The sequence below is a fragment of the Lagenorhynchus albirostris genome, chromosome 15 (assembly GCF_949774975.1).
Source record: "Lagenorhynchus albirostris chromosome 15, mLagAlb1.1, whole genome shotgun sequence".
Taxonomy (NCBI): domain Eukaryota; kingdom Metazoa; phylum Chordata; class Mammalia; order Artiodactyla; family Delphinidae; genus Lagenorhynchus; species Lagenorhynchus albirostris.
The window spans coordinates 72197655-72222194 of record NC_083109.1 but is presented as its reverse complement, the minus strand read 5'-3'; the positions used below and the strand labels follow the sequence as shown (position 1 = coordinate 72222194).

General features: G+C 48.5%; 3 protein-coding genes across 10 annotated transcripts; 1 reads left to right on the top strand and 2 right to left on the bottom strand.

Annotated features, from left to right (window-relative positions):
• The first annotated feature begins 88 nt into the window (after window positions 1-88).
• On the top strand, window positions 89-4625 carry CFAP119 (cilia and flagella associated protein 119). 6 transcript variants are annotated; one of them, XM_060123400.1, is made up of 9 exons: window positions 224-690; window positions 1023-1054; window positions 1637-1702; window positions 1875-2044; window positions 2628-2698; window positions 2883-2999; window positions 3081-3150; window positions 3223-3312; window positions 4391-4625. In XM_060123400.1, exons 1-9 carry the CDS (start codon window positions 487-489, stop codon window positions 4564-4566), a joined length of 996 nt encoding a protein of 331 aa, XP_059979383.1. In that variant the 5' UTR covers window positions 224-486; the 3' UTR covers window positions 4567-4625. The 6 variants fall into 6 exon arrangements, 5 of the variants coding, with proteins under 5 accessions (XP_059979381.1, XP_059979380.1, XP_059979384.1 ...); XR_009535380.1 differs by adding an exon at window positions 3444-3795 and having other exon boundaries at window positions 89-690; window positions 2883-3312; window positions 4391-4500; XM_060123398.1 differs by having other exon boundaries at window positions 119-690; window positions 2883-3150.
• A 53-nt stretch (window positions 4626-4678) lies between these two features.
• On the bottom strand, window positions 4679-17057 carry PHKG2 (phosphorylase kinase catalytic subunit gamma 2). Of its 3 annotated transcripts, none has more exons than XM_060123395.1 (10): window positions 16596-17052; window positions 16079-16191; window positions 9341-9516; window positions 9031-9085; window positions 7936-8001; window positions 7689-7852; window positions 5787-5877; window positions 5538-5691; window positions 5340-5465; window positions 4679-5241 (listed from the first exon to the last, which is right to left on the bottom strand). In XM_060123395.1, the coding sequence occupies exons 2-10, from the start codon at window positions 16171-16173 to the stop codon at window positions 4948-4950; spliced, it is 1221 nt and encodes a 406-aa protein (XP_059979378.1). In that variant the 5' UTR covers window positions 16174-16191; window positions 16596-17052; the 3' UTR covers window positions 4679-4947. The 3 variants fall into 3 exon arrangements, with proteins under 3 accessions (XP_059979378.1, XP_059979377.1, XP_059979379.1); XM_060123394.1 differs by having other exon boundaries at window positions 16523-17050; XM_060123396.1 differs by lacking the exon at window positions 7936-8001 and having other exon boundaries at window positions 16523-17057.
• Window positions 17058-21030: 3973 nt separating this feature from the next.
• Window positions 21031-24511, bottom strand: TMEM265 (transmembrane protein 265). The gene is made up of 4 exons (XM_060123407.1): window positions 24382-24511; window positions 23997-24213; window positions 22778-22948; window positions 21031-21501 (listed from the first exon to the last, which is right to left on the bottom strand). Exons 3-4 carry the CDS (start codon window positions 22943-22945, stop codon window positions 21340-21342), a joined length of 330 nt encoding a protein of 109 aa, XP_059979390.1. The 5' UTR covers window positions 22946-22948; window positions 23997-24213; window positions 24382-24511; the 3' UTR covers window positions 21031-21339.
• Between the last annotated feature and the right edge of the window lie 29 nt (window positions 24512-24540).

Genomic DNA, 24540 nt, shown 5'->3' with positions numbered 1-24540 from the left:
GGAGAAATCTTCTCCACTTCCTGTTTCTATTGGTCGCGCTTTGTGCCGCCTTTCGGGTCCCGTTTGGTTTCTTCCTGAACACCGCCTCTTCCTCTCAGTGATTGGCCAGTAGACAGTTCCTATGGTAACCGACAACACACTTCCACTCTCCAGTCCTAATGACATCGCCTGCCTCAGAATAGCAACTTTGAAGCGAGGGCACGGGGGCGGACCTTGCGGCTTATTACGCACGCGCATTCTCTTCTCACTGATTGGCGAGCGCCGTACACTTTCTCTCTTGCTCCAAGAACCCCCTTAGCAACGGTCACCGTTGAGACGGAGGAAGACGCCCCCAGCGAATGGGCTGCACCGGGCCTCTCTGCAGCGTAGATTGGCTGAAGCGTCGATAGAGGGCCAGGCCTTGGCAGCCTCTGCCGGAGAACCGGCTGTCCCAGAACCGAGGCAGGACAGAACCTGTGGTGCCCCGCGGCACAGAGGAGCGACAAGATGATCCGCCGGAAGTCCAGCCAATTCCAGGGACTGAAAATGCAATCGGAGCTTGAACAGCACTACGAACTGCGGAGAGAACCCAAGAAAGACCTCAGGTCATTGGATGAATCGGCCACGCGGATGGGAACAGGTGTGCATACCGAGTCGGGAACCGTGGCTTCGGTGAATGCGGATGAGGATCCTGCAGCCGACTTGTTCCCGGTGAGGACTGGACAGAGTCGTCCGCTCATGAATGTTTATAAAAGGGCTCCCCAGCAGGGCGCCACCCGTCGTTATGCTTTCTAACGTTCAAGACGTTTCCCGGGCTGCCTTGGTGAAGAGACGGGGGTGTGTGACCCCCCCTTGTTAATATGCTCATGAATAGTACTTAGGGGTCGCTGAAGCCCAGCCCGCCAGCATTGCTCGTAGCTAGTCTTTAAGATGAGAAGGCAAGTTAGCGCGTTCTTAGGCCCGCTAGAGATTCGCAACGGCTCAAGAACTAGGGGCCATGAACAACACAGCTCTGCCTTTCCCAATGCGCTTTCTCTCTGCAGCCGCCACTGCCCCAGCCCCGGATCTGCATATGGTGAGTGTGAAGAGCTTTGGGGGAAAGTTACCCTTCACACTTGTATTACTCCTTTAGGGCTTCCCCACAATCCTGTGAAACAGCGACGGTATCCTCATTTTACAGATGAGGAGACTGAGGCCCAGAGATGCAATTACCCGAGATGACTAAGTCAGGTCTCCTGCTGCCCCAGTCCAAAGAGAGTGTGAGAAGAGGGGAGCCAAAGACTGAGAATGTAAATGTAGTATCAGTGCCTCTACGGAGCATTGTACAAATGGGGACACTGAGGTTCACAGAGGGAGACTTGCCCAGTTATACGGTAGGGAGTGGCAGAGACCAGAACTCAAGTTTCCTAACCCTACGCTTTAGAAATGAAGAGGATCATAAGAGTTCATTTTGGCCATACCCTCTATTTACAGATGGAGAAAGTGAGGCCCAGAGAGGGAAGTGACCTGCCTAAGGTTACACAGCAATTCAGTGGAAGGGCCAAACCTCTAACTCGGGTCTCTTGGTTCCCAGTCCAGTGCTCTAGCCATCATAGCCCTGTTATGAGGGTAATGCATAATGGCCACCAACACCTTTTCCCCTCTTTTCCTATGACAGGAAGTACCTGGACATCCATTCCATGCACAGGCTGGAGAAGACAGCCAATGTTGAGGAGATGAGGGAGTATGCAAGGGGAGCAGGGAGGGGAATAAGAGCTAGCTCTTGGGGAAGGCTGGGAGGTGGATGGGCTGGGAAGGCATGAGGAATGCCTGGCTCCAAAGCCTGTTGTACACTAGTGTGGGGCGGTGAAGAGAGGCTCCGGTTGTCACTCATTCCTTCCTCTCTCCCTCCCAAGGGTGCTGGCCGAGCTGTTGGGACTAGGCTCTCCTGCGCAGAGCCTGCGGGACGCCATCACCCTGGACCTCTTCTCCCATGCACTCATCTTCTGCCGCCAACAAGGCTTCTCCCTGGAGCAGACATCAACGGCTTGTGCCCTGCTCCAAGATCTTCACAAGGCCTGTATTGGTAAGAGAAGGCCCCCGAAGGCTGTGAGTCCAGGGGAGAGGAGAAGGCTGGCATAAGTGACCAGGGGAAGTAAAAGCAGGATTAGCACCTGAAATCTTTGTTCTGTCATCACTAGCAGCAGTATCACACCCGTTATTTCACCTTTGAAATCCTCTATTTCCTTATCTATAATAAGGCTACAGCACTAACGTTATGAAACTGTTCTGAGAAATATTATATATAATAGATGTAGATATATGCACAGTGCTCAATAAAACAGCTCCTGGAACTAATTTTACTCCTGGAACTAATTTTACTCCTGGAACTAATTTTACTCCTGGAACTAATTTTCTACAGAATGTTTGACGAGAGCTAAACTATGTATTTCTTGGTTTATTGTCTGTCACTTCCACTAGAAAATACGCTTCTTAAGGGCAGGAACTTGTCTGGTTCAGTGCCCAGAACAGTGCATAGTGGGTACTCAATATTTGTTGCCTATATCTTTCTACTTCTAAAGCTCATGCTCAATAAGTAGCTGTTGAGTGACTAAAATGAATGATTATCAGGGAGAGTACTCACTGTCACATCTTGCCTTCCCTCCCAGCAACCCCCTTGGGCAACGTGGAGGAATGTTACCGCTACTTCACCAGTGTTCTTTTTTGCCACGGAATCAGGGTCAGTTTCACTCTCCCCCCAGATAAGGTCTAGCCCAGCCTCCCACCCTCTCTTACACACATGACCCTCATCTTCCTCTGAAGGCCACAGTGGGCTCTTCCTGCTCCTGGATTGCCGGGCACTTGGAGAAAAGGTGAGGGCTTCAGGAGGTGGTCAGTCCTCTAACTCCCAATCATCCCCACAGCGGCCCCCCTTCAGTATCAACCTCTTTACGGAGGAACAGCTGCTGGCCCTGGCAGATTATGTGGTCAACACCTACTTCCGCCACTTCAAGCTCTACAAATATGTCTTCACACCCCAGGTACTGGGCCATGGGCTACAAGAGGCCACCCCTCATCTCCCCCCTTTCCCTCAGTGCAGACGTCTTCCTCCCTCTTTCCAGGTGCGGCTGGATCTATCTTTGACTTACATGGGGCTACAGGCACCCAAGCTCTGGCCAAAGGATGAGACGGGTAAGGGAGAATGCCGGGGCGAGGGCTGGACTGGGCTGGGGCTGAAGCCTCCTCCTGCCTTCTGGCTTGCAGAGAAAGAAGAGGGCGAAGAGGTGGAGGAGCAGGCACTCACCCCAGATGAGGAGGAACCGGAAACAGTGGTCCAGCCAGAGCCAGAGCCAAGTGAGGACCTGGAGGGGTTAGGGTTCCCTGTGACTTTGGGCAGGTGTGAAATGAAGGGTTTAGACCATATCAGGACTTCAGAATTTTTGTTTTAGTCATGGTGTCCTTTCTCCAAATGATTCCTTATGCAGAAGTCCAAGATGGCAAACAGATAAAAGCACAGCTGCTGGGGGTGAGGCAGGAGTCCCAGAAAAGGATTATAAAACCAATGACAATAGGGCTTCCCTGGCGGTGCAGTGGTTAAGAATCCACCTGCCAATGCAAGGGACATGGGTTCAAGCCCTGGTCCGGGAAGATCCCACATGTCGTGGAGCAACTAAGCCTGTGAGCCACAACTACTGAAGCCCGCGTGCCTAGAGCCTGTGCTCCACAACAAGAGAAGCCACCACAATGAGAAATCCGCGTGCCACAAGGAAGAGTACCCCCGCTCGCCACAACTAAAGAAAGCCCATGCACGGCAATGGAGACCTAACACAGCCAAAAGTAAATAAATAAATATTAGGAAAAAAAAAACCAACCCAATGACAATAATAGCCAGCACACGTTTGACAACACTATGTGCCAGGCAGGCCCCATTTTAAGCATATATATATATATATATATATATACCTTTTTTTTTTTTTTTTGTCTGTGCCGTGTGGCTTGCAGGATCTTAGCTCCCTGACCAGGAATCGAACCCATGCCCCCTGCAGTGGAATTGTGGAGTTGTAACCACTGGACTGCCAGGGAATTCCCACATTTTACATCTATTAACCCATTTAATCCTCTCTCAATCCTAGTTGCTAGGTGCTATCACTATCTGCATTTTACACAGAGGAAACTGAGGCATGGAAAGGTTAAGTCACCTGCCTAAGGTCACAAGGCTACTAAGTAGCAATCCAGAAAATGCAGCAGCACAGCCACTCTGCCCATATTTCTCTCACAGAAGGGCTGGCTGACATTTTCTGAATTGAAGCAACACCGCCACTAGTGTAGCTCCCAGGGGCACCCTGGAAGGTTGTGTTTGCATGGCTAGGGGCAATCCCTCAGCCCCAGACGGCATCTCTTCTGACATGTCCCTTCTTCCCTGCCCCTGCAGGCCAGGTCTCCATCCTCCGGGCCTACATCAAGACCCAGATGAACAAGGAACTGGAGCAGCTCCAACAACTGGTGGAGGAACGGCTCAAGGCCAGTGAGGAAAGGCTCAGCAGCAAGCTGACCGCACTCGAGCGGCCCCTCCAGCTACCTCCAGGCAAAGGCAAGAACAAGACCTAGTGACCCCCACCCTCTCCCCCAATAAAGACCTGGACCAAAGTGGCCCTACCCTGCCCCCATCCTGAGCACCTTCTGGGCTTCCCTGCACCAGACACAGGACGCTGGCTCTCCCTGGCGTGTAGCAGATTTTATTGCATACGTGGCACAGGCAGCATGGATAAGGCCAGGCATGGCACTCTGGGTGGCTCTCTTCCTCTTCAGCTCTGATCTCAAAGCCCTGGCCAGTGTGGGTAGGTGTACAGGGCTGGTCTCTATGATACTTTGATCAGTGGCGGGCCTGGCCAGGCATGGGGGCCTGAGGCCATAGCCCAGAGGGGCTGGAATGATAAAAATCCTCCTCCTGGAGAGTTCTGCTTCCTGGGATTCCTCAGGGCTGAAGTACTAGCCCAGCACCATCATGGCCTCATCTTCAGTGATAGTAGCTGAGTCCCCCTCCTCTTCAGGGCCCATCATGGATAAAGGCCCTGGGGGCCGGTGCTGGAAGAGGGCTGCCCGGTTCTGCTGCTCACCCTTCTTCACCCAGTGTCCATAGAGCCGGAAGGCACAGCTGTCAATGAGGCGCCGCACTGGCCGCAGCGCATAAGGGTCCCTCAACAGTGCACTCTTGGTCAGCGGCCGTACACGGTGGGTGCTTAAGGCCACCCGTCCAGCAGCCAGCACTGTCCACACTGCCACCTGGGAAAGGGGGCAGTGTGAGCTCCACGGGCACATCCACCAAAAGAAAAATCATGGGACAGAGGAGCAGGCCCACACCCTGACACTCTCAGGCTTACCCGGAACCGCTGGCGGGGGCTGAGGTTCCAGGGTTGGCTGCCTTCACAGCGCTCAAAGAATGGGTGCTGTAGGGCTTGCTCAGCTGTCAGGCGCTCCTCAGGATCCACCTGCAGCAGCCTCGAGATCTACGGGAAATGCCAGAGCATGAAGGGCAGCTCTTGGGCCTCCCTCCTTGCCCTCTCATGGCCCCAGCTCACCAGGTCTTTCACAGTGTCAGAACGGTCATCCCACTCAGGTGAACTAAACTGGTACTGGCCCTCCATGATCATGCGTAACATCAGGATCTGGCGTCGGTGCCAGAATGGTGGCGAGCCAGCCAGGAGTGTGAACAAGATCACCCCACAGGCCCAGCTGAGAAAGAGACCACAGTCAGGGAGGACTAGGTGAGCGAATGTGTTGAAGGACATTACACAAAGGAGGAGGGAAGGGGGAGACCAGAAACTCACAGATCGACCTCCTTGCCGTAGCCTGGGTGGGTTTCATCCATGGAGCACTTAAGGATCTCTGGTGCTAGATACCCTGGAGTCCCACACAACTCTGGGGAGAGAGGCCTGAGATTGATGGGATGTCACAGCCCCCTCAAGGACCCTTAACACCAGACCTCTGCTGGAGCCTCAACACCACCAGAGCCCCAAGTGTTCCCATTCTGCTCCTGCCTGCCTTCTGCGAAGTCTCGGTATTAGACCCTAGCCCTGCTGAACAATTCAAGGACCCACCAAGGCTCCTGGTGGCCTTCCTGGGAAAACCCGATTTTTAGATTGACTTAAAGGTGCTATCCAACTGTATCACTTGCCTCCCCCAACCCTCCAGCCAACCCAATCCTCACACAACTTTTTACCACGTTTTTACATATATACACACATAGAAAACAAAACTTAAATCTTTTCTGCATTCCTTTCTGCCCAAATCTATTCCTCCTCCTATAATCTCTACTGCAGTTAGTGGAACCACCACTCAACCAAGGGGAATGAGTAGGAATATGGGATTTCTTAAGGCACATTCTGGGTAAATTGTTTGTTTAAAACCCTTCCCTGGCTTCCCATCATGGCCTCAGGATCAAGTCTAGACTCCTACAGCACAGAGCCCTCCATGACTTGATCTAAGCCTGTATTTTTAGTTTCTTCTGGCACCAAGTCTTCCATCTCAGCAATTTCCAAACTGTGATCCATGGCACACTTCGAAGAGATCTTAATAGGCCTGAATTGAGAAACTGAATTTCTCTGGGGAAATTCATTCCAAGTCAAACTATTTACTGAACGCCTACCATGTGCCAAGCACCACACTAGACACAGTGGCGAATTTGATGTGCCCTTACCAAGCTCACCACCTACCAGAAAGCAAACAAATAACAGAGTAAGACATGTATCATGAAGTGGGGGAGATATAAGAGCAAAAACCAAGGGCTCTAACCTGACATAGAACTTTAAAGTAAAAGCTGAATTATCCAAGCCAAGGGAGAGGCTGGAGTGGGCAGGGGCAAAAATGATGCAGAATAGGGAAGTGTATGTGGCAGCCCAAAGGGACACAAAGCACAGCATCTGGAAGATGTGTAAGTCCACAGATTAAGACCATGAACTCTGGAGTCATACTGCCCAAGTTCAAATCACACCTATGTGACCTTGGGCAAGTCACCTCACCTCATTAAGCCCACTTATAAAATAGAGACACAAATACTATTTCAGAGCTGTTGAGAGGATCTAGAGAAATAAGCCATGTAGACTCAGCGTGGTGCCTTACTCACAATAAGTGCCCAGTGAATGTTAGCTATTAGTAAGTCCAATGCAGAGCCACTGAAGGAGAGGAAGTAGTATATTAAAGGCTCTGAGGAGTCTCACAGTTGAACTTTGTTTAGTTTTCCACTTGCACTAGAAATGGTTTTCACAACAAATGTGTGGGCACGAGGTGAGAAGGGCTGTCGGCGCCACACCAGGCTCCTCATAGCACCTAAGCAGCACACTGTGGACCTGCCTCTGCCAGACCCCAAAGGCACAGCTGAGCCCTGCTATCCCTCGCCCCCTCTTTTTCCTCCTGTGACAAGCCCAGCCTCCCCAGGCCGAGGTCCGAGCCCCTTCCTCTGTGGGTCCCTACAGCTGAATCAGGTACTCCTTCCTGGCTTCCTGGCATGGCCCCTTGCCTGCTGCGTGCCATGATCTGCTCACTTGTCTGCCTCCAGGTCAGGAAGCCCACACTGATTTGCACACGAGGCTCTGCACCCAGTGGGGACCTGGCAAGTGCTCACTGACCTTCCTTTCCTTGGTACTTGGGACCCAGTTCTCAGACCCAGCCAACCAGCCCCAGGCCTGAGCCTCTTTCCCTCCCAAGCCTCTCAGGGTACCAGGTCCCCTCACCTCGAAGCTTCTCGTCAGGTTCCAAGTGGCAGGAGAACCCAAAATCTGACAGTCGGATCTGCATATTGTCATCTAGGAGAATATTCTCAGGCTTCAGGTCTCGGTGTACAATGTTGTTGGCGTGGAGAAAGCTCACTGCTTCCAGCAGAGACCTCATGATGGACCTGAGGGAGGCACAGTCTCCTTTGCTTCTCCCTGTCCCGCCCCACCCCCTGCTCATCCCAGGGGTTGCAGGCTCACCCATTACCTGGTTTCCTTTTCTGAGAGGGCCACCTTCTCTGTGAGATAGTCAAACAGCTCTCCCTTCCGCATCCTAAGGGATAGGAGGGGTTGGGAGATAGGTGCACCTCACAGTGGCGGCTGAGAAAAGAAGCCAGTGCTCACAGAAAATACCACGGAAGAGGCCAGTAAAGAGATCCCTCTGTAGACAAATGAAAGGGTCTCGAGACAGAGCACTCCAAGAGTGAACCAGGTGTCAGGGGCACTTTGGCCCAATGGGTTGGCCGTCGAAATATCTGCACTGTGCCACAAGGGGGCTATTTTAGCAAGAATAAGTGCCTTATGATAATAATCATTTACAGGAAGTCTGTGTTATCTGAGAATACACTCACAAAACGCCTTCTGAAGTGAATCTATTTAGACCACGGACCAAAATTTTCCAGTTAATAGTAGCAAGAAAGTTGAATGGGACTTTACTTTGAATTTTGCTTATTTTATCTTGTCTTTTAAAACTGAGGTTATAATTGCAACTCTGCATCAATCCTTGAAATAAAGCACACACCAGGTTCTGCAAAGTTGCATGTGGTGTAACAGACACTTCCCACTTCCCCTCGACTTTTGCAGAGGGTCATTTCTTGTCTGAAGACTTTGTAAATTTCTTCCAAGGGCCTCTCTTAAACATCTGGTATCCAAACCATTCTCTTTTGAAGTACCTTTGCAACTGGTTTGCATTATAGCACTGTATAATATCTGACATTCAGCTTTAGACCGACCAGAAAAAGAACTGATGGGCAGACAGAGACTCCAGTGGAGGGTGTTAAACACTGGGAGACTGGTGAGGGAGAGTCTATTTACATGTGGTCAGCTCACGAATAAACACTCTCCTCCTAAAACAGGGTCTCATGAAGACCCTTTGTACTTAGCTGGTCACTATGACTCTTGAAGAACTTGCCTCAATCTGGGCACCTAGGGAGAAGGGCCAGAGCCCTGAGCTGGCAGGCAGGCCTGAGCGGGAGCAGAGGAAGGTGTGAGCAGGGTGGTCTTCAGCCCACTGTGCTGTAAGGCTGTGGCCATGCATGGAGGTGAGGAGGAGGCTTCTTGATTGGGGCTGGGAGATACTCACAGGTCAAACACCAGGAACATGAAGCTAGAAGACTCGTAGGAATCGATGAGAGTGACTGGGGAAAGAGGCAGAAAGGCAGAGAGACAGAGATGGAAAGGAGCAGATGCACATTAAAGGGCCTTTTCCACCCTGAGGCAGCAGTGGGCTGTTACTGGGAAGGAAGGAGAACCAAAGGAGGCAGTAGGGACCCAAAGGCTGGCCACACTTTGAGGTGCAGCGGAGCCAGGACTAAGGGAGCAGAGGCATGGAGGCAGTGCTGGGGGAAGTGGGCTGTGGGCAGGGCTAACAGGAGCAGGGAATGCAGCCTCACTGATGTGGGGGTGGCCGGCGACCTGGCGAAGGATGTGTGTCTCTCGCCGCGTGGCTTCTCGCACCTCCTCCAGCTGCTCAGGACTCAGCCGCTCAGCTGTCACCTCCATGATCTTCACCGCAAACTCCCGGCCAGTAACTCGATGAACGCAACGGCGGACTACAGAGCTCACTCCTCTGCCAGAGTCAGACAACGCGCAAGTCAGGGCCTCCTGCTCTCTCATTTCCACGCAGAGTAGGGCCTTGGCAGCCTCACACTCACTATGCCAGACTCTGGAAACCCATTTAGACAACAGGGTGAACTCCCAAGGAGTTCACCCTGGCCTGCAGGAGCTTCACAGCAGCATCAGCAAGCAACCTGGGTATCCAGCAATGTGCAACACAAAGCTCATAAGGCAGGCAGGCAGGGGTCCTGGGTTCCAGTCTCTGCCACTCCCTCCATGGGTGAGCCTAGGCACTGGGCCCCAGAACCTGCCCCTTGCCCTAGAACCCCACAAGGAGAAAGTGGGAAGGCTTCCTCCAGATTTTACCCACTTCCACGGTTACCCCATCTAAATCCCAAAGTTCCCCTACAATACCTCAAGCGAAGGAGGCTCCAAATAAATACTGGGCCACTGACCAGAAGACCAAAGTTGAGAAGTAGGAGATCTTGGTTTAGGCCCCAAATCTGTCACTAATTAACCTCCAAGTGACCCACTGACATAAGGTCTCTGGGCTTCCACTTCACCTGCTCTGAAACGTGGCCAACAGTATCTTGAAGGGATGCTGAAAGGCGTTAATGAGGTAGAGAGAGGAAAGCCCATTTGGCTTTGTAAAGACAAAGTCCTAGGGAATTCCATGTGGTCCAGTGGTTAGGACTCCACTCTTCCACTGCAGAGGGCTCGGGTTCGATCCCTGGTCGGGGAACTAAGATTACACAAGCCGCATGGCACGGCTGAAAAAAAGACAAAGTCCTAGACAGGGATTTCCTTGCTTGGCTCTGTCACCAACTCCGTGTGACCCTACAAGTATTTCAGGCTAAGGTGAAAATCTCTCCAGGATCTGACCTCATACCACATTTCGCATGCTGGTTCCCTGGATGCCATTCACATAACCTCACTGCCGTGCTCCCAGGGCCTCCTTGCCTTTATATAACTCCTTTTGCTGGAAATGCCTGTCATCCACATCTCTGGTTCAATCAGTGGATGCAAACCATTGACCCTTCAGGCAAACACAGCCCACAGATATATTACACTGTGGTCAGTGCATTGTTATTTACGAATCTGAATTCACATATCTTAGCTGGAACAAGAACGCTCTAGCTGCCACAATGCTCACCACTTCCTACTCTTTTTTTTTTTTTTTGCAGTACGCGGGCCTCTCACTGTTGTGGCCTCTCCCGTTGTGGAGCATAGGCTCCGGACGCGGACGCGCAGGCTCAGCGGCCATGGCTCACGGGCCCAGCTGCTCCGCGGCATGTGGGATCTTCTCAGACTGGGGCACGAACCCGCGTCCCCTGCATCGGCAGGCGGACTCTCAACCACTGCGCCACCAGGGAAGCCCACCACTTCCTACTCTTTTACTCTTGGCCACTTCACAGTTTTCATTTTCTGCCCAACTACTAAGGGCACCTGAGTTCGAGGTCCCTGGTCTAATTATTACTCATCTTTTAATGAACCTCTGAGAATTTGTGGAAAGCTGGAGACCTCTGCCACATATATCCAACATTTTCATTATTTCAGGGCGGCGGGGGTGGTCAAAGATCCTTTGAAGCCATAAAGCAAAGAATCCCCGCTTTAAGGCCCAAAATGAATGCTGCGTCTACCAATTCTTTGTTTATTCTCCAGGAGGGAGGGACCACTCCCTTCGCTGGTATCCTATAGCATGTTAACTGTAGGAGCATTCCCCTTTTTTTCTTTTCTTAATTAATTTATTTATTCTTTTTTTTTGGCTGCATTGGGTCTTCGTTGCTATGCGCGAAGTTCTCTAGTTGAGGTGAGCGGGGGCTACTCTTCATTGCGGTGCACGGGCTTCTCACCGCAGTAGCTTCTCTTGTTGCGGAGCATGGGCTCTAGGCAGGCGGGCTTCAGTAGCTGTGGCTCGCGGGCTCTAGAGAGCAGGCTCAGTAGTTGTGGTGCATGGGCTTAGTTGCTCCTTGGCACATGGGATCTTCCCGGACCAGGGCTCGAACCCATGTCCCCTGCATTGGCAGGTGGATTCTCAACCACTGCGCCACCAGGGAAGCCCCTACCTGTAGGAGCATTCCCTTTTAATTAAGCCTTCCTACTATGTGTCATGACTATCTACATGGGAAACCTGGGTATTCAGACTCAAAGTCCAAACTCTTCCTACTGATGCACCCCAGTACCTTGTTCTCTGCCCACCCCTTAAATGTTAAGACTTCCCCAGGATCCCATCCTTGGCCCTGTTCTCAGGCTATATACACTCTCAGTAATCTTATCCACCTCCACGACTTCAACATTCATGCCGAGATGTCTACCCCACCCCCCCGCCTTTTTTTTTTTTTTTTTTTTTTTTTTGGCTGCACCACACAGCTTGCGAGATCTCAGTTCCTCGACCAGGGATTGAACTCGGACCATGGCAGTGAAAGCCCGGAAACCTAACCACTAGGCCACCAGCGAACTCCCCTAGATGTCAGGCCAACACATCTTACTGAATAAATTGCTTCCCAAGGGTCCTAGAGACCTCTCACTGTCATCATGACCACTGAACACTTCATCTTCCCAACACTAGCTCCTCAATTCCTGATCTCAGTTAATAGCAATGCCATTCAATCCGACTCCCAAACTAGAAACCCTGGTGCCATTCTTGGCTTCGCCCTCTCCTTCACAATCTACAACATCCAACCAGTCCAGCCCATCCTGTATTCTCTCTCAAATCTGTTTCCTAGTACTCCAACCCCACCACCACAATGGCCTCCTAACTGATCTCCCTGCTGCTAATCTCAACCACTGCCACCCATCTGCCACACTGCTTTGAGAACTAGCTTCTTAAAACAGCCCCAATCGTGTCATTCACTGCTTAAAAACTTCCCTGTTTAAATTCTTTACTAAGTTCTGTGTCCCCTCATTCCTCAGCAGTACCCCTAAAGCAACTGTCCTCTTTTTAAATGATACCTAATACTTTCAACCTTACAGTTACCTGTGGAATGCATTCAAAATTCTTGTTTTCTTTCCATACTGCCTCCCTATTAATTACAAGATAAAAATCAAATCCAAATTCCTTCATCTGTCACTCAAGGCCTTCACCAACTTCTTAGTCTCTTTTCAGCCTCATCCCTGGCTATAACCCTGCTCTTCAACCTTTGTTTCATGACTTATAACTTGTCACCAATTTCCAGAATGTGTCAAGCTCTTTTAAAGCTTCAGGTCTGAAATTGGTACTCTGGAAAAAGTAATTTAGTTAGAGTGTGCAGGAAAAACAAGAGGGAAAAGGTAGAAGAGAGAGACGAGGGATGATGCTACCACAGTAATCTTGGAATGAAATGATAAGGACCCTACTCTCTGATCTGCCTTCTTCAAAACTGGTCCTTCTGTGCCCTTGGCAGTGGAACCACTGTTTTTACCTAAGGGCTCTTCCTAGCCTCAGTGCATCTTCCCTCACCTGGTCCTGAAACCTTGTAGCATCTCAGGACTTGGATCTCAGCTCTCTTCTTTTCCCAATATTCTCTCTTCCCTGTGACCTCCAACCAGACCCAGGAGTTTTGTTTTTTTTTTTTTAATTTTGGTCACGCCATGCGCGGCATGTGGGATCTTAGTCCCCTGACCAGGGATCAAATCCATGCCCCCTTCAGTGGAAGCACAGAGTCCTAACCACTAGACCGCAGGAAATTCCCCCCAGGGGCTTTAAATACCAACTATGTGCAAATGCTTCCTGCTACGCTGTCTCAAGCCTTGATTTCTCTCCAGAATTCCTGATTCCAACAACCTTTTTGACATCTCCATGTGCTATCTAAAAGGAGTCTGAACAAATCTAACGGTCACACCACCACTGGATTTCCTGGCCTCAGCAGCATGTGTCACAGCAGACCATGCCAACCTTCCAGAAACATACTCTTCCTTTTTTTTAAAGTTGGTGGGTTTTTAAAAAAAATAATTTATTAATTTATTTTTGGCTGCATTGGGTCTTCGTTGCTGCGCGCGGGCTTTCTCTAGTTGCAGCAAGCGGAGGGGGGGGGCTACTCTTCGTTGCGGTGCGCGGGCTTTTCACTGCCGTGGCTTCTCTTGTTGTGGAGCACGGGCTCTAGGCGCGCGGGCTTCAGTAGTTGTGGCATGTGGTCTCAGCAGTTGTGGCTCACGGGCTCTAGAATGCAGGCTCAGTAGTTGTGGCGCACGGGCTTCATTGCTCTGTGGCATATGGGATCTTCCTGGACCAGGGATTGAACCCATGTCCCCTGCACTGGCAGGGAGATTCTTAACCACTAAACACCAGGGAAGTCCCAAACATACTCTTGTGTTTTTCTTTCTAACTCACAGATGGCATCTCTATAGTTTCCCTTGCTGGCTCCTCCTTCTCTAACTCTTTAATGGTGACATGCCCCACAGTCTGAGCCTAGGTCTCTTTCACTACTTCACATTTCTCTTGCCAACTACTATCTATATGCTGATGCCTCCCAAGTTAACAGCTCTAGCCCAGCGCTCTTGCTTGAGTTCCAGACTCACATGCCCACTGGACAGCTCCAGTTGGTGGAACTCTTGACTTGCTCACACCTCCCTCCAGACTGATCTTCCCCAGTCTTCTTCATTTCAGTAAATGGTACTCAAGCACTCAAATCCAAACCTTAGAATTTATTCTTGTTTTCTTCCCTTTCCCTTGTGGTCCATATCCAATCCTTCAGGAAATTGTATCAAGTCTCCCTTCAAGCCATCACCTAAATTATCCACTTCTCTCCATCTCTACCACTACCACTCTATTCTAAACCATCACCATCTCTAGCCTGAATGAATCAATAGCTTCCTAGCTGGTCTCTATGCTTCCATTCTTGCCCCTCTCCTATCTACTCTCCACATAAGAGCCAGAATGATCTTTTTTAAATGTAGCAACACACCTGTATTAAGCACTCACCATGTGCCAGGACGTGTCCTAAGAGTACCATATTAACTCTTTCTGTCCTCACAGCAACCTACAAGGTAGGCTCTTTTTTTAATTCTCTCATTTACAATGGAGACACTTTGAGGCATAGAAAGGTTAAGTTCGTAGGCCCCAAATCACAGAAATGTAAATCAGACCATATTACTACCCTACTGGAAACCACCAGTATCACCAGAGTAAACTTTACGTTCCTTACCCTAGGGAATTCCCTGGCAGTCCAGTGGTTAAGACTTTGCCTTCCAATGCAGGGGGTGTGGGTTCGATCCCTGGGGAGCTAGGATCCCACGTGCCTTGCGGCCAAAAAACCAAAACATAAAACAGAAGCAATATTGTAACAATCAGTAAAGAATTTAAAGATGGTCCGCATCAAAAAAAATCTTAAAAAAAAAATTCCTGGAACTTCACTGGTAGCGCAGTGGTTAAGAATCCGCCTGCCAATGCAGGGGACACAGGTTCGAGCCCTGGTCCAGGAAGACCCCACATGCCGTGGAGCAACTGGGCCCGTGCACCACAACTACTGAGCCTGCGCTCTAGAGCCCACAAGCCACAACTACTGAAGCCCAGGTGCCTATAGCCTGTGCTCCGCAACAAGGGAAGCCACCGCGATGAGAAGCCCGTGCACCGCAACGAAGAGTAGCTCCCACTCACCGCAACTAGAGAAAAGCCCGAGGCAGCAACGAAGACCCAACACAGCCAAAAATAAATAATAAATAAATAAATAAATTTATTTTTTAAAAAATTCCTTATCCTGGCCCAAGGCTCTACATAATCCAACCTCTATTTACCTCTCCAACTTAATTTCCTCCACCTTTTCCCACTCTTACAACATTCTAGTCACTATGATCTTCTATCTGTTGCTTGAATAGGCCCTTTCCTATGCTGAGTCTTTGAACACGGCAGTTCCCTCTGCCCGGAATATATCCTGCCTCAGCGCATGACCTGTTCATTCTCATCGTCCAAGTCTCAGCTCCATTAATTACTCTTGTTCCACCCTATTTATTTTCTCCCTAGCACTTACAATGAACTTTAACTTGTTTTCGTGTCTATTGTCTCTCTCTACCACTGGAACATAAACTCCAGGAGAACAGAAATCTTGTAAGATGTTAAGGTGTGGGTCTTACATCTCCAGTGCCTAGCACAGTGCACCCAGCACATTGTACATGCTTAGGAAACCTTGATGAATAAATGTATCGGCCACTGCCTCTACAGGTGACGGCTTCCTTCTATTTGGTGTGTGCTGAACTCCTACTCATCCTTCAAGACCCAAATATCACCACTTCTGGGAAGATGTGGTTTTCTGAGACCCAGCAGCACTTTTTACACAGCCTGATACTTTTTATATGTTCATGTGTCTCCTTCAGTCACATCACTTGGGAGTACCTCCAAGGCATAAACATCTCTTCTACACTCCCCATGTTTATCTTTGTGTCTGGCACCCGGTAGGTGCTTGAATTATGTTTGTTGAACACATAAATGAATGAATTCGTGAAAAAATGGGGGTTGACCCAGAGTAAGAGTCTAGTCACCAAATGTTCCTCCACTCACCACTGACCCTTCTCATTTAGAACTCTTCAGCCCTCAGAGGGAACTGTGTACCCTGGCTAGGACCTGACCTCTCTGGACCTCTGTTTCCCTGCCGTGGGCTCACCTGCCAATGACGTCCTTAGGGTCGTACTTCTGGTAAAACTCCTTGGCCGCAGCCCAGTCGGGCAGCTCATCCTCCGGCCCCACGTCTAGCGTCATTTTGAAGTAGGTGGGGGCCTGTGTGGAGGAAACGGAGGGCAGTGAAGGCAGGGAGGCCCACAGGCTCTGAGAAGACGAACATCGCGGCTCGCAGAGGCGCAGCCCTTGCGGCTGGGGAGCCAGGATCCTGTGGGATGGGGACGGGGTGGGGGAAGGACAGGGACTAGGGAGACCCCACGAAAGGGCCTTAGGGGTCGGGACGGGATGGCAAGGCAGGGAGGGGGGCGGGGGAGAGGAAGGGAAAAAGTGCGGAGGAAGAGGGGAAGGGGCAGTCGGGCTGGTGGCTGTTGCTGCGCAGGCGCACTTGGGCGGGCGCTGGGAGGGGGCGCGGGGTCTCGCGCGGGCTCACCCGCGGGGGCGGGGAGAGAAGTCAGAGTCGACGCGATGCCTCCTTGTCGCCGGGTTCGCCTCTAGTCCCTTACCTTATCCACAGGCAATGCCGGCGACGACCTCAGGCCCCGCCCCCATTCTGTCCGCCAATGGCCAGCGCCACCCGAAGACTGAGGTTCAAAAACCCTTCCGATTGGAAACTGGTAGTCCAATAAGAAGCCGAGAGTCCCGAGGCTGGCGCGGGAGTTGGAGCTCGGAGTTACCTGAGGTTGCGACGCTAGGGCGGGGCTTCAGATACGGCCAATCAGGGCACGGCATCTGCTGGGGCCAGCAGGGGGCGGAGCTTATTGACCAGTGGGGCTGGAGGCCTGGAACGGGACCCGGAAGTTAGATTTACCGGTAAGTGTGACCTCCGGGTACCTGGGACGCGGGACTCGCTGCGCCTTCGACTCCCGGACTTGGGCATGGTCCCCTCAGCCTCTCAGAATCCCTATCTCAATTCGGCTTTTAAAAATATTAGCAGCCTAGTCCAAAGCGCCTGCTTTGAGGGGCAGAGCATGCAGCTTGGACCTCAACTTGGCTACTTGGTACGAACTTGTACGAGCCACGGCCCGTCAGGCAGAAGAGGCTTTGTCGTCCTGTGGCTGCTCCGACTCTTGAATACCTCCAAAGCCCTAGTGCTCACCATCTGGGGTTATACATTTTCCCAGTCATCCACTACCACCTCCCGAAAGCCTTGGGGAATATCACACTTTGTTCGAAGCCTACCAGTTTATGAGATTCTGCCAGGAGCGACTCACTTCATAAATATTCTCAGTGCACAGCTCAACCCTGGCATTCACTTACTCATTCAACAAATATTTGTTGAGCGTCTAAGAGTTAGACTAATAGCAATGAAAAAAAATAAGGTCCCTACCCTTGTGGAGGTTGTGTTCCAGGAGGCAGAGAATGAATTCATTTAATCTTCTATCTTAGAAATGTCACTTTGGGATTGCAAGCATGTAAGAGGAGAAAAACGAATCCAAGTAACTTTTTAACAGAGTACTTTGACCTTATACCATTAATCTAAAGACAAAATAGTTGCAAAGAAATCTTGTACTTAGTAGACTTGTTGTTTGGTAGCATAATGGGATAATTATTTTGAAATTGAGCAAGTCAATAAAGATTGATGTAGTTGGCGGCCTAGATTCTTACTGTGGGAATATGGAATTTGGAATAGGGAAAGGAGAGCACCTTATGATTGATTGAAATTGGAGGTATGATTTTAAGAAATGACTTAAGATAGATAAAATTCGATATTTTCTAGCTCTAACCTCTGAAAGGGCCTAGAAGCAATAATGTCCCAGTAGAGTGAGCATAGCTAGTGTCTAGATACTGATTTCAAAGTAACAGTCCTCAATAAAAGAAACCAGGGCTCCTTGGGAGAAATGGCCAATTCCCAGGCTGGAGCAGAGAAAGTACAAGATGAGCCTGGAATAATTTGTGCCAGAAAGCAAGTGAAGTAAGATGGGGACTTAAACACAAGAACCAGGTTGAAATCAGGGACAAAAAGGATAATGAGACTGAGAGGGCTATGAGGGAGCCTTCTGATGTACTAGAAATGTTCTATTCACCTAGGTGGTGATTACACAGGTGTGTTCGTGTAAAAACATTCACCATTCGGCACACATAAGATCTGTGTACTTTACTGTAGGTAAATTATACCTCAACAAAACAATTTAAGAAGGCTAATGACAGTAATGGGTATAACAAATTGAATTTAAAAACAATCTGAGACCATACTGACACTAAAAATTGTAAATAAATAAATGAAAGAGAAAAAGACCTTCTTTATAGTAGAATGCCAACTAATAAGTATAGAAAGAATGATAAAGTTAAAACATCAACATTTTGTAAGCCTCAGAATAACTGACTTGGGCAAAATGGACATTAAAGTTACTGGTAAAAATTTGCTGAGGTATTTATACAGGTAACTTTTTTTTTTTGGTAAATTTATTTATTTTATTTTTGTCTGCATTGGGTCTTCGTTGCTGCGCACGGGCTTTCTCTGGTTGTGGTGAGCAGGGGCTACTCTTCGTTGCGGTGCGTGGGCTTCACACTGTGGTGGCTTCTCTTGTTGCAGAGCATGGACTCTAGGCTTGCAGGCTTCAGTAGTTGCAGCACGCGGGCTCAGTAGTTGTGGCGCACGGGCTTAGTTGCTCCGCGGCATGTGGGATCTTCCCAGACCAGGGCTTGAACCCGTGTCCCCTGCATTGGCAGGCGGATTCTTAAGCACTGCGCCACCAGGGAAGTCCCTATACAGATAACTTTTTAATTACAAAGGAAAAAAAGTATCTTTACCTCTGCAGAAATCTGACAGACACTACCTTAAAATCAAGTTGTCAATGTTACCTCCACCAGTAAAAGGGCAAATTGACATATGCCTCTCGATGTGATGTATTGAGGACATACAGCTTATGTAATATTTTAGCCAAAAATGCGTAACCTGAATTCAGTCATAAGAACCCAAACTGAGAGACATTCTACAAATGGCCTCACCTCAAAAATGTCATGAAAGACAAAAAAAGAAAGGATGAGGACCTACTAAAAATTGAAGAATGCTAAAGAGATATGACAAACTAAATGCAGTAAGTGTTCCCACACTGGACCCTAAAGCAGAAATTGCTATACAGGACATTATTGGGACAACTGGCAAGTTTGAATATGGACTATATATTAGAAGATAATATTGTACTGATGTTAACTTCTCTGAATTATATAATTGTACTGTAGTTATGTGAGAGAATATCCTTGTTCTTAGGAGATATAGATCATGAGGTATTTAGAGATGAAGGGCCTTCAACTTACCCTCAAATGATTCAGCAGTAACAATTACGTATATTTAGAAAGATATAAAGCAAATGTGGTGAAGTTAAACATTATAAATCTAGGTAAGAGTACACATGAGTTCATTGTACTGTTATTGTTCTATAGATTTGAAATTTTTTCAAAATAAGGAGTTAAAAAATAGCAAGACCTCATGTAATCAGTTTGGGGAAATGGGATATTCTAGTAAACTGAAGCTGCTAATTAATCAAATACTAGCTTTAAAAATTTTTTGTAAAAAATCTCTCTAAAATGAGTTATCCTGATGCCCAGGCAGCACCTCACACAAATTAAATCAGAATCTCGGGGGGGTGGGTGGTAAAGCTCAGGCATAAGTTACTTTTTAAGGCTCCCCAGGAGGTTCCATTGTGAAGTCAAGGTTCAGAACCACTGCTGTTTATATGGCTTCTACCCATTGTTGTAGTTCTAACCTCTGGACCAACAATGGATTCCCTTCACTTTTCCTTCCTGAAACACTCTGGAACACTGAAAACAACCATCATGTGCCCCTCCTTCCCCTTTAATCTTCATTGTGCAACATCTCTAATTCCTTTAGGTGCTCTGTTGGTCTCTCTGCTGGTGAAATCACCCCAAAATTTCATTCCCAGGGTACATGTACTTCAAAGAACATGTACAAGAATGTCCAAAGCAGCATGATTCATAATATCCTAATGGGAAACATTCCAAAAGTCCACTAACAGAAAATCGGTAAATTGTAATATAGTCATATAATGGAATACTATACAGTAATGAAAACTACAGCTACACCAAATATTGATCAATCTCACAAGCAATGTTAAGTAAAAGAAGCAAGACATAAAAAGAATACATATGATTCCATTTATATAGTGTTCAAATGCAGGCAAAACTAAACTACATTGTTAGAAGTCAGAATACTTGTGGGTAACAAACAAAGTTACCTGTGGGAAGAAACGAAGGTGTAGTGATTGGGAGGGGTATAAAGGAGGCTTTGGAGTGCTGGCAATGTTAAATTGGTTACATTGACTGAATGGTGGTTTTTCAGATGTTTTCTTTGTGTTAACTTATTGAGCTGTCTATTGTTTTGGATATTTTGCTTTGTGTACCTCACAATTTTAAAAATGTTTAAAATATTATCACAAGGCCCAAGATAAAGGATATGAAAATTCATCATAATCATACAAGTTTCTACATACAGGGTGGTGGTTGCTATTATCCAATCCTTTCACTCCTCTCTCAGCTCTGGAACTAACTGTCTAGGTTGAATTCCAGCTCTGCCACTTACTAGCTGTGTGACCTTGGATAATCTGTGCCTGTTTCCTCAACTATAAAATAAAAACAGTAGTACCTACTATTGAGTGATTTTGAGGACTGAAGAAATTAAGAAATATAAAATGCTTAGCACACAGCCTGGAATATAGTAAGCACTCAATAACTAGTAGCTGCTGCTACGACTTTTCCTCTGTGGCCTAAGGGTCTCTGTTGATAGGTAAGGGAGAAGTTTGGGTCTTTCCAAGAAGGGAAACTTCCAGAAGAAGAAGGAAAAGGGGGAAAAAAATCCTTTCCTCCTCTTGAAGCCCCTAGGTAAGGGGAGATGCAGGCTTCTCCCATCAGTCAGATGTCCAGTCTGGCTCTCACTAAGGGCCCAGGGAAAAGCAGGGGAAGAACAATTAGACAGGAGCATTTCGCCACTAAAAAAGACTTTTATTACAAAACAAATACTAATAAAATCAGGCCTGGGCTTCAATCCCACCTCCTAGAGGCCCCTAGGATGGAGGAAATTGGGGGGAATAGGGGATGGTGGGCACTGAAAGAACAGAGCAGGCTGACCTCCCCTCATCAGTCTCAGCTGCTGCCTCTCTCTTCCAAAGCCCTTTGAGAGAGGCACCATCCTTCCAGCCAGGAAGTACCATTGTTGGCACCAGACCCTAGCAATGCCGCATTGCAGGATTCAGGATGTCTCGGCTGACTCTCAGCAAAGGCCAGCTAGGGTCACTCAGCCTGGGCGATGGCGTAGGAGAGCAGCCATAGAAGCAGCGGGCCCAGAACAAGGACAGCAAGCCAGACGGCAAAGCTGGCCAGGATGAACCTCCGGGCCCGGGCCCCCCAGTGCACTGCCTCCTCCAACCGGCCTGCCTTATGCCGCTCTTCCGCCTGTGGGGGCAGGTTTTTGGTTAGGTTCTCCCCCTGCTTCTGCCCCAAAATGCCCTCTGCCCCACTCCAATCCTACATCCTCGTCTTGGCTCAAAATCTCACACCCAAACCCTCCACCTCCCTTTCCAGTTTCTAACTCTCATGTCTCAACCGCAAAGTAAGGTACCCACTCTGCTCTGCCTCCTTTTCAGGATGGCTTTTGTTTTGCTCAGAAGATCATGTATGGAAAAATACTTTTCATTTTATTCCCCATTCTTTTCTACTCATTTCAGATTCATTCAGAATTTGGAATTCTTGGCAAGAAACAGTGACCAATCTTGGAGTATTTCACTCATGTCGAACCAAACAACACTCCGTTCTCATTAGCCCAAAGAGCCTCCTCTTTTTCATTAAGGATTCTTTTTATGATTTTGCCCTAATGAAATCCAGAAATTATGACGATAAGAAAACAGTTTCTGATAAAAATACAGCTAAGGTCAAGGAAATTCCGAAAGGTACACATGAGGTTTCTGTTAGATGTTTTGAAATGGTGAAGCCCTCTCAAAAACTTCATAGCTTCTTCCGAACTCCTATAGATTGTTCTACTTACTGCTCGGCTGCCCTGAGTCTTGCCCCTTCCCATTCATCCTCTTTATAGGCCTTGAGAGTGGACCTTAACTACAACACAAATCTGACCATGTCATTCTCCTTTGCAAAAATCCTTGAAAGGCTCCCCAGTACTTCCCAGATAAAGCTGAAACTCCTAAGCACAGCACTGGAGGCTCTTGGGAATCTAGATCCTCTGGCTTCATCTCTCACTGTTCCTTACTGGTTCATTCACGCTGAACTAATAGTCCAGGTTGCCTTTGTATAGGCTGCCTTTGCTCCCTTCGCCTGGAATGCGCTTTTACCCTTATTCACTCATCCTTTAAGATTACTTTCTTTTTACTCCCTTAGGATGCCTTTCCTGTTCACCTACTCTATTATACACATACATGTACTTACATACATATATATACACATACATAGCTCCTGGAATACACTGTGCTTCCTCTATCATAGTACTGATGAGCTGTATTCCATTAATAGTTACCCATTTTCACAGCCATCTCTTTTGCTAGACTGTGGGCCCTTTGACGGCAGGAACCATGTCTTATTCCTATTTCTGGCACCAGGCCCACAGCCAGGCTCTGGCAGGTACTTATTAACTGTTTGATCAATATAGATAGATCGGGTATACAGAACCATTGCCTTACTACACCCACACCCCTGCTTCCATAGGAATTGCTTTCCTCACCTTGATGGCAAACACAAGGGCCACGACTCCCAGGCAAGAGCAGCCACATATAATGCTAGTAGCTGCCAAGTAGCGGAGGCGGAGCGAGCAGCAGCGAATGGGGGATGGAGAACGAGCAGCTTCCGTGTTGCTCACCAAGCTCTCCACTGCCTTCTCCTCGTCCTCCATCACCTGTAGGCGATATAGTCAAGATACTTGTAAGCCCAACAACTGAACCCCTGGTAGAGTCTTGCTCAGACTCTACCCGCCTCTCTGATCATGTCATGGCCTAGTCGAACTCTCAGAAATGCTGCCTTACCTGGGGAATTCCCCTAGTGACTCATAGACTGAGAGGAAATGTGTGTCTGGAATCCTTTTTCCTCAGCCTAAGGTTCCCAGTCTTTAAAGGCAAGCTGGTGTCAATGTAGCATTATCTGTTTTACTTACTGTTTTGGCAAGTGGGGAAAAGCAAAATGACAGGTGCATGCTGAGAGGCAGTAGAAAAACACAGAATCTCAAAAACTGCTAGGAGTCTGAGACTACCCAATTCAGTGATTTTAAACTGTATTTCAAAGGGCCCTGAAGTTCCTTAGAGGCTGCCCTCAAATATTAAGGAGGAATCAGAGAATGGCATCCTAGGTCCTCTACTCCACTTTAAGGATATCAGCCATTTCATGTGAAAACACAGTGCTGGGGATGGGGGAAAGTAGGGGAAAAGTACCCATCTAAGCTCTCTTTGTAGCTGAGGAAACTCAACTTCAGAAACACCTCACCCTCCCCAAATCAGAGCCTCCCTTGCTATGCTGACTCCCTTCCACCTCCTCTCTCCATTTAACCCGGGTCATACAACACAATCAGATTAACACTGAGTCCGAATGACCTCATAAGCCACACAGAAACCTGCATAATGATGCCCTAATCATTTCTCATCTCCCTATTTCCCAAGCCCTCAGAGCCCTGGCATCAAGCTGCCTTTCTACCTTCATCCCCAACCATTCCCCTTCACCCTAGACAAAATGAAAACATGTGCAGTTCTCAGAACACAAGTAACAAAGGATAGGAAAGGTTAAAAAGAAGAGGCAAGAGCCAAGAATGATATGTGCCACAAAGCTGCAGGAGAATGGATGTGAGGAAAGAACTGAGATGAGATAAACACAGTACAGTCATCAGGGGAGAACACAAGGAGAGGGTCCAGGGAATTGAGGTCAGAGAAAATGTAAAAACAAATGGGGACTCTTACCTGGCTATAGGCCTTGAGGAACTGTGAGTTTCGGCTCCTGCCTCAGGTTTGATTTGGCTTGGGTGGAGATGGAGCTGACTCAGGGCTCCAAGCCAAGCCCAGGGGTGGGGTTGAGTGGCCAGCCACCATCCGAAGAGCCCCAGAAGCTCGGAAGGGGGTGTGGCTGATTCAAACCAGTCTGGCTAGATGGAGTAACTGGAGGTAGAATGCCTGCCTTCTGGAAAGGGAGTGAAAGCACCTGAGCAAGAGGGATTAAAGCAGGGAAAAGTCTGAGGCATCAGATAGCTCCCAAGGAAAGTCCAGCAACCAAGGGAATAGAAGGGAGGAGAGGAAAAGTATGAGTCTGAATGACTTAAAATTGAAACTTTAGGGAAAGGTACCCTACCAGATAAGATTTGCCATTCTTCCCTCTTCTTGCGTGGAGATTTCTGCCTCAAAGATACATAATTCTGAGTTAGAGATCGGGTACTAGGGTCTTAGCAAGAGCAAGAGAGAAGAGAAAACTGATACCCAAGTTCCCACCCAACCCTCCACCAGACCAGAA

Excerpts from the sequence above, each read along its gene's own strand:
- CFAP119 (XM_060123397.1), top strand. The coding sequence starts at position 487 with ATGATCCGCCGGAAGTCCAGCCAATTCCAGGGACTGAAAATGCAATCG. Across the intron at positions 1,703-1,874 it reads AATGTTGAGGAGATGAGGGA|GGTGCTGGCCGAGCTGTTGG; the intron begins GTATGCAAGGGG and ends CTCCCTCCCAAG. Across the intron at positions 2,045-2,627 it reads TCTTCACAAGGCCTGTATTG|CAACCCCCTTGGGCAACGTG; the intron begins GTAAGAGAAGGC and ends CTTCCCTCCCAG.
- PHKG2 (XM_060123395.1), bottom strand. The coding sequence starts at position 16,173 with ATGACGCTAGACGTGGGGCCGGAGGATGAGCTGCCCGACTGGGCTGCG. Across the intron at positions 8,002-9,030 it reads ATGTTCCTGGTGTTTGACCT|GATGCGGAAGGGAGAGCTGT; the intron begins GTGAGTATCTCC and ends CCTATCCCTTAG. Across the intron at positions 7,853-7,935 it reads CTCTCAGAAAAGGAAACCAG|GTCCATCATGAGGTCTCTGC; the intron begins GTAATGGGTGAG and ends TGCCTCCCTCAG.
- TMEM265 (XM_060123407.1), bottom strand. The coding sequence starts at position 22,945 with ATGGAGGACGAGGAGAAGGCAGTGGAGAGCTTGGTGAGCAACACGGAA. Across the intron at positions 21,502-22,777 it reads CCCTTGTGTTTGCCATCAAG|GCGGAAGAGCGGCATAAGGC; the intron begins GTGAGGAAAGCA and ends CTGCCCCCACAG.